The sequence below is a fragment of the Mytilus edulis genome, chromosome 4 (genome assembly GCF_963676685.1).
Source record: "Mytilus edulis chromosome 4, xbMytEdul2.2, whole genome shotgun sequence".
Classification (NCBI taxonomy): Eukaryota; Metazoa; Mollusca; class Bivalvia; order Mytilida; family Mytilidae; genus Mytilus; species Mytilus edulis.
In genome coordinates this window covers 34,922,896-34,931,605 of record NC_092347.1, presented here as the reverse complement: position 1 = coordinate 34,931,605, position 8,710 = coordinate 34,922,896, and the positions used below count along the sequence as shown (strand labels likewise).

The 8,710-nt window shown below is 30.9% G+C and overlaps 1 protein-coding gene across 2 annotated transcripts; it reads right to left on the bottom strand.

Moving 5' to 3' along the window:
* Positions 1 to 353: 353 nt before the first annotated feature.
* LOC139519560 (uncharacterized) lies at positions 354 to 8,297 on the bottom strand. 2 transcript variants are annotated; one of them, XM_071311729.1, is made up of 6 exons: positions 8,160 to 8,297; positions 7,386 to 7,464; positions 5,094 to 5,442; positions 3,748 to 3,809; positions 1,013 to 1,130; positions 354 to 489 (listed from the first exon to the last, which is right to left on the bottom strand). In XM_071311729.1, exons 2-6 carry the CDS (start codon positions 7,444 to 7,446, stop codon positions 441 to 443), a joined length of 639 nt encoding a protein of 212 aa, XP_071167830.1. In that variant the 5' UTR covers positions 7,447 to 7,464; positions 8,160 to 8,297; the 3' UTR covers positions 354 to 440. The 2 variants fall into 2 exon arrangements, with proteins under 2 accessions (XP_071167830.1, XP_071167832.1); XM_071311731.1 differs by lacking the exons at positions 354 to 489; positions 1,013 to 1,130 and having other exon boundaries at positions 3,710 to 3,809; positions 8,160 to 8,296.
* Positions 8,298 to 8,710: the final 413 nt, after the last annotated feature.

Sequence of the window (8,710 nt, the reverse complement as noted above, 5' to 3'; positions counted from 1 at the left end):
TCAAAACTGGCCCTTGTTCTAACCCTAGGACATGATGAATGAGTAAGTTGCAATTAAACATCTAGACACTTTATTTTAGCAAGACTAATCTTTGGATAATTGATTGTACATAATATAAATATCTTCAAATATTTGAATTGCATATGCAATACAGAGTATATAAATAGTAACTGTAGTTTGTTCAAAAATGGTACACGTATTATTTTGTTTTACTAAAACACTTATCATTTGAAGTCAATTCCAACATTATAATTTTAAAAAAATCATTAGTTCATCGAAAAAATAGTTGTCTCTCTTTGTATGTTTACTTCTTATCATGGTAATATGATTATGCTCCCAAACTGATAACAGATAAGTCGTGATGTCCAGGAAGATTCAAACTCGCACTGTACACGCATGCCATTATCCATTTTTCAAAACAGAAATCGAAGATACCAGGATCATATGAACAACCGACCTCTTGAGTATATCTCTTCATATGTGTTAACTCTACAATTAATAATATGGATTATAGTATTGCACATTAAGCATGTTAAGAACTGTTTAACAAAATTGATGGTTTTCGGTGTTTCGAACCATATGTAGAGTATTTTATCTAAAATTAACAACTCAATAAAAAAAAAACTACATTGATTTTTCAAGGTATATTAATTTTGTAAAGAATAGTTATGAATAACAAAAAAAATGTTTTTTCACAAGAGCAATCCCGGTTTCACCGTCAGAGGGTTTCGTCTACATCCCATACAGCTCCATGTTGGTTGTGAAGAACGTCTAAATTTGTTCTAAAGTCCGTTAGGTATTGGGACGTTGTACTCCTCTTGTCCCGTTAGGTATTGGGACGTTGTACTCCTCTTGCTGTAAAGTGTTGGGTTTTTTTTTGTAATGAAAAAAAAAATATGTACAAGTATGTCTAGATGGGGTTGATAAGGTTTACTTGGTACTTTGAGTGAATTGTATTTCCCTTATGGGTAACAAAGTACTTATGTTAAGTAAAAGAAATTCTTTTACTCACCTTTTTACTTTGAAAAATATATTAACAGTTAATAACAACCCTGCAAGCAATAATAATGCTATTAAAGCAATAAATCCGGAAACAAGACCAGTTCTAACTTCTTTCTTATCTTTATTCACTGAAAAAATACGTGTTTACCTAAATAATATAGTAACATTTGACAAATGATATCATTTGAAAGAAAAATATATGTATTTTTTTTAATCGATGTAAGCTGATGTCAACTGTTTGTTTTAAGTTTTATAATAATTATTATAAATCAACTGTTTACAAAACTTTGAATATTTGAAATACTAAGGCTTTCCTACCTCAGGAATTATTATAGATTACCTTAAAGTTAGCTGTATTTGGCAAAATTTTTATGAATTTTTAATCATCTATGCTCTTCAACTTCGTACTTTATTTGGCCTTTTTAAACTTTTTTATTCGAGTGCCACTAATGAGTCTTTTGTAAACGAAATGCGCGTCTGCCACACGTATAAAATTTTAATCCTGTTTTCTATTGTGTCAGGGTTTATTATATATTGAAATTATAACTCAGAGACTGATAAGTCAAATTTTTTAACAAACAACGATGTTATCATGGCACTGTGCTCGCTTAAATAGAACAATGAGCATTCAGAACGATCACATCTCATCAAACATTGGTTCAGGTTAGAAAAATATATTCTTTTGAAGGAAATCCAAATAGCTTTTGATGTAGCATATAAATACACCAATTATATTTCTTACACCAATTATTGGTCAACGGAACCTTTTAACTAATGCATCTTCGATGTTTTTGTGTGTTTGTGTTTTTGCGTCTTCTAGTCAAGAATCAAGGCTATTCTCTTTATTTACCTCTACTAGGTTCTAGTATATAACTCCAAAAGTATTTCTCTTTTGATGTCCGTTACTATAATGCCTCATTTTGATCAACAAGAAATGTGATGCAAACATGGTAGTCTAAGTACTACGGTTTACTTTGTCACTAAGCTAACAATATTTTTTTGCGTTCAGTATATGCATGCAATATCTCCCACCAAAAGTTGGAGCAGACAACACTCGATGCAAGTAACTTTATGATTTTCGGTGTGTTTCGGTCAAGATTAAACCTGATTTTTTTATTAGGGAAACAACAATAATAATTAAGAACTAATTTGCATTGGATAAGATAATTTTTATTTTGACTGTATATCGGTATGATAACAGGGCTTAAATTGTAGCTTAGGGAATCGGTTATGAGCAAATAATAGAATTAAGAAATGGAGAGGAGAAGATACCAGAACCAATCAAAACCGTTAATTCAATAAAAGAGACAACAAGTAAAAAAAAGACGAAAAGACAAACAAATGTAACAGTCAAAAACACTTCACCAAAAATAAACAGGAACCTTCCTATATGTAATACTAGTACAAGGATAAGCAGTTTTGGCATCACTAGTAGCATCCGTCATGTTACTTATATTAATGCAAGTCAAGATTCGATGAATACTTGCTTTCGATAGGAAAGAGGATGGAATTGTGATTTGAACAAGCGAAACATATCAGTAAACTGTGGTCATCTAAGATACAAATATTCCATAATGGTCTGATAAATTAAAACTGTAGTTTTTAAAAGAATCTTAAATTTCGTGTCTGCATTTTTCATGTAGCGATCAACCTCAAACTTGAGAAAACATCGTTTTAGATAAATTAAATGTTCGCGTAATATTTAAGATTTTTTTATGTGTAAAACACAGTTATCTCATCAGAATTAAAGGTTTCCATTTAAAGCAAGATTTTTCTAAATGTTGTAGCTGAATTTGTGTAATAAAACAGTTCACTGATAAAAATGTTGACTTGAACATAAATAAGGCCGTTAGTTTTCTCGTTTATATTGTTTTACAGTGTCATTTCGGGGCCTTTTATAGCTGACTATGCGGTATGGGCTTAGCTCATTGTTGAAGGCCGTACGGTTACCTATAGTTGTTAATTTCGGTGTCATTTTGGTCTCTGGTGGAGAGTTGTTTCATTGGAAATCATACCACATCTTCTTTTATTTATATTGAGAATACTTTTTTATTAATACATGTTCCAGTTTGATATTCTATAGTCCATATACAAAACAATGATTTGGAACTTGTTTTTAACTTTGAACCACCCTTTTTGGGATACACCTTTTTTTTGTTTCTGATGCCATGTGTAAATATAAAAAAGAAGATGTGGTATGAATGCCAATGAGACAACTCTCCACAGTAGACTAATAACATAGAAATTATAAGTTATTATGTCACCGTACGGCCATCGACGATGAGCAAAGCCCATACCACATAGTCAGCTTAACTCATCATGCCATTATTTTCAGTAAGGCTATTATTGTTGATATCAAAAGACAATCGATACTACCCAACCGACATAAAAATTCTGTACGCCATTCAATGTCGTTCTCAAAGCTGTTATATGAACATCATCCTTTTTGTAGACTAAAAACACTAGTCAAGGAAAAACGAGTATGAATGCAGATATCTATTATAGCTTAGATCTGACAATCATGATCATAAACATAAGGACGCCTACAAGAAAAAGAACGTAATTTCAAGGATAATTATGAGCTTGAACATATTTAGTAAGATGACGCAAAATAACGTGGTTGATTTTTTTCGTTAAGACCTTTACATGATATGTTAAAGCAGCTGATAAAATCATATGCACTGCATTGCCAATGACTTCAACAATATTTGTTTATTCATTTATTTATTGCACGGTGGTGCTTACTTGCAAAAAGTATTTCTAGGTTTATCATTTCGCATCGGTCACCAGTATATTTAAAAGTACATCTGAAATAAAACAAGGAGCATTCATATATATGGAGGCAATTTTTTTACAAGATATTTTTTACTTATATACATGAATGCAGTCAACTTCAAGACATATAATGAACAACGTTTGAGAAAAATTAACCAAAAAGTAAAACATGCTACATAGATGAAAGAGTGATCAGGATGCTGGAGTTTCTTATTGACAACATATTTGTTGAATTTGGAGTTAATAGATGTTTTTAAACAAATTGTCGGCATTCCTATGGGAAAGAACTGTGCGCCTCTCCTTGCCAACCTCTTTTAATCATCATATGATTCGGAGTAAATTGAGACACATGTCACAAACAAGAAGCTCAGAGAATCCAATCAACAAACACGGCTTCCTCTGCCTCATGTACCAACTTCACCTGCATTTCCCAACTCATTCGGTATTCATGAGTTTTCAGCTGCTACTCAGACATTATTTATAAAACTTCACCAGTGTCTGTTCAGAAAGTGGATGTACCAAGGGTATATCAAAAAGAAAGTCTCGTCTTTTCCCTAAAAGAAACTTCAGCGGAAGATAACAAGACCTTGCTGATAGATATCCCGTATAAACTTCACAAATAATACACAATGGTCTTGAAGTATACATTCTATGTACTGGGTTTGTTTATCAACTTAAAAATGTGTTATAGCAATCTTTTGTTCGTCTTTGTAAATGATATTGGCATTGTTTATCAACTTAAAAATGTGTAAAAGCATTCTTTTGTTTGTCCTTTTAAATTATTACTTTTACTGTAAGGTCTATTTTTTTAAGTGTCTATTTGGCGTGGTTCGCTACTTGTACATCAAGACTGAAAATGACCGCACATTTTTTTCTTCTGTTTACGGTTACACTACTACAACAGGTTATGGTCACTTAAACATGTTTAACCCCTCCATATTATGTATGTGCCGGTCTCAAGCAAGGAGTCTGTAATTGATGATTGATGTCTTTTTTTTTTTTTGTCGGATGGTCTTTCATTGATTTGTTGTATATCAGGCTGTTAGTTTTTTTAAAGTTATTTCACATTTTGGTATGTCAAGACCTTTTTTATCTGACAATACGATATTGGATTTGATCATTGTTGAAGTCCAAACGGTATCCTATAACTTCTTACATTGCTGTCCATTTAGATACTGCATGGTGGATACTATACGTCATTTTGTCAATCACACCCCATTTCCAAACAATAACTTATAAGATAAGTTTGTCAAGGAAAATACCAAAAGCCAAAGCATGACTGAAAACGAACAGTTAAGTTGGTTATTTTTACTCACGCGCATCGTATTATTCTAAATCCTACATCTGTTGCAAGGCACGATCCTCCGTTGAAGCAAGCGACTGTCTCTGTTTCATTTTTTGTACAACTTAATCTGTGATTGTCTGGAAGTGTTGTATATTCTCGTCTTTGACCAGTTGTTTTGTCTGGAAGAGTTGTGAGTTCTTTTCTTTGGTCAGTTATTTGGAACAGAAGTGTTGTATATTCTTTTCTTTTGACAGTAGATTTGTCTGAATGTGTTGTATATTCTCTTCTTAGGTCAGTGGTGTTGTCTAGGAGTGTTGTATTTTCTTTTCTGTGCTCAGAAATTTTAAATTGAGTATGTTTGTTATCGTTATTACGACCCTCTAAAATATAAAAAAAAATCAAAATTATAACATAATAAATGAAAACGTAAACAAATCTTTTCAGAAATTTGATTTTTAATTGTGGAAGAAGGATCATTTCGCCTGAACGAAATTAAGTAAACCTTGTATTTAAAACTACCCTTTTTAAGATTATTTCAATTGTGATGCCAGCTAAAATGTTCTTTCTTTTTGGTTTAATAACAGAAACTGCGTAAATTTTACCACAATACATTCATTGTCACTTCTATATACACAACCAATTTGCAGAATCATAGTTTGAAACAGGAAAAAAATGTTTTTTTAGTTTATTCACCATTTAAATTCAGTACGGATTTATTCTTGATATTGATCAAGTTTGTGAACTGTTTATGACGTAACTGAACGAAATTGACAATGATATGAAAGTGTACATGTAGAACGTCTAGATTTCTTATCAGGTTATGTACTTTTAGTATGATAAACTTTTCTGTAAGCGCTAACATAATTCTTTGCTACACCAATGTTAACTGGTTTGTTTGTACTTGTGTTTTTACATTTATTATACATTGTAGACTGAACTTCCTTTTCCATGATACTAGCTTTTGTACGTTATTCATAAACCTTTAGCTGACCTGTTTAGAGTTTAGCTGGTTCGGCGAATTTTAAAGTGTGTAGGATTGTGATTTCAAAAGACTGGTGTTGCCCTATAATACTTCCACGTGTTAAAGGGTGTTTAATTACATATTTTTGTAAGTGCTGCATATTGTATATGCTATAGTAAAGCTTTTAAATTCATGGGGTTTGACTGCTACTTCACTGGTACAAACCTTATGTACATATCTTCCTTATTTAATTCATTATTACCATTTGACAAAATTGACAAATATCGACAAATTCTCAGTTGTAATTTTCTTTCAAAACTAGTTGTTGTATTTTAAATCATGGACGTCAGCCAGTTAAACTAGCTATATACATATAGTCGTTAGCCATTTCAAAATGATGCTCACTGTTTTTTATTTTAATAAATACACCTGCCTTCAATTTAACAGACAAAACCTACGAAAGCAACTAGTTTTTACATTAATTTTGTTTGTACAACAATTTTTTTTAAATGTATCTTCGTCCTTACGTTTTTATACAGTACAATAAGATAGATTTAAAGGGAACTCTACCCTCGTTTGGAATTGAAACAATTCAGATTGTTTTCATACGCACGTTTTTGTAATATAACCTTTTAAACAAATACAATTGACAAGAACATTTATACACCTACTTTGCATTACTAAAAGTAAAAAAATCTGTATTTCCCCTTTTCCTTTCAATTTGTTATTCTTAGTACATGTATATAAATCTGATAAGAACTTTTTTATGCGAGCCTCAAATTAAGTTGCAATTCAGAACAGGAAATTGTTTCTTCTAGTATTGCCATTTATATAATTTATGTTTTTACCAGGCTTTTTATCTTATAGGTTTTAGTCATGTTTTTACTAAAGTTCCTATTCCGAAATGTTAATCATCTCTGCTCTTAATCTTTTCGGTGCCTCTTGAATGTGCTTTATATGCCATTTTGTTTTGTGCTTCTCTGTTACATTTTGTATGTTTTTTTAGTGATTAAGATTATAACACAATGTTGATTGCTATATTTTTTTTACATTTTTACCTATCAAGTCTGTTTGTTTTGTTCACACATCGTTGTCAATATAATGGAATTTCATGGGACTGTCATACAAGTGAGAGGTTCAGCTAGCTATAAAACCAGGTTTTATTCACCATTTTCTACATAAGAAAATGCCTGTACCAAGTCAGGCATATGACAGTTGTTATCCATTCTTTTGATGTGTTTGTGCTTTTGGTTTTGCAATTTGATTAGGGACTTTCCGTTTTGAATTTTCATCGGAGTTCAGTATTTTTGTGAATTTACTTCTTTTTTTGTAACATTTGATATATAAAGAAATAATATATACCTGCACACGTCCAAAACAACATCCAACATGTCCAATATGTGAATATTTGAATGGGCTGCATGTTTAAATGCTATTTTTTCTGGGGAAATAAAATAATTACATAACTAACTTAATGCAAAGAACGTACAACATAACAATTTGCATTATAATAAAATTTAAAACTATTTGCAATATTTTGATATTCATCAAGTATTGTGTATACGTGATCAGAGAATGTTATATATTTTGTATACAAATATCGAAACGTGAACGAAATGTTGAACCATAACATCAGATAAGATCAAATTACAGATATATATACAAACCTTGACATTAAAGTTTTTACATTTACTTTGAATTTAACAATTAAATTCTTCTTTATGTTTGCAGTGTCAATACCGTCTAAAAAAATATTCGTTTTTCTTTATTATGTTTATTCAATCGAAATTCATCCTGTGCATTATACGAAATCTCTCATGTCTTTCTGTTTGAGAATTTGCTATATGATCTCTTCCCAGCTTCCGATGTTTTATTGTAGGATTGCGTGATATATATTATATACCATCATCAGGTTCAGTAATGAGCTTGCCTTTAGTTTAAGAAAATATATTTTAATGCACTATTACTTATTTTCTTACCCAAAGGAAAACAAATAGAATGTTTTTACAAAATGCTGAAGAAAACTTGTATTTTTGTATATACCGTAATTGTATTTTGAAAAACAACTAAATTTATTCATCTTATATCAAAGTCAAGCAAGTGTTAATAATGTTATCTGTAGAATACATTACTTACCAAAAGAATATTTACAATGTAAGTCATTTCTTCTTCTAATCGCAAATCATTGCATAAATATACATTATAGATAATAGTCTGTATTTCCCTAAGTTTTGCAATCGGTTCCTACAAGTTCAATCTATAGATAATGTATGTACAAGCTGACTAATATGACAGTCGCTTACGTGTTTGTTAATCTTATGGTTCCTTAAACTTGCATGTACAAGATACTGAACAAATTTTATTAAAGAGGAGGAATGAAAATTGAAAGCCCGTGATGAATACATGAGATAGACCAATCAAAGTGTATGCAAAAAGTAAAATCACAAAAATACTGAACTCAGAGGAAAATCAATTCGGAAAGTCCATAATCACATGGCAAAATCAAATAACAAAACGCATCAAAAACGAATGACTATTATTTCTCCCGGATTTCGAAATGAGTATGCTCGTTCAACTGTCAAATGATTTATCATCATTAACTTTTGTTATAATGCATACGAAATCAATAGAAAAATAGTTTTGGAGTAAACAAATACTGAACTCAGAGGAAAATTCAAAAATGAAAG

Bases quoted from the DNA above. Each gene is read 5' to 3' on its own strand.
- LOC139519560 (XM_071311729.1), bottom strand. From the start codon at position 7,446: ATGCAGCCCATTCAAATATTCACATATTGGACATGTTGGATGTTGTTT. The intron at 3,810-5,093 runs GTGAGTAAAAAT...GTTTTATTTCAG, and splicing joins TTTAGAATAATACGATGCGC to ATGTACTTTTAAATATACTG. The intron at 1,131-3,747 runs GTAAGCACCACC...GTATTTTTTCAG, and splicing joins CCTAGAAATACTTTTTGCAA to TGAATAAAGATAAGAAAGAA.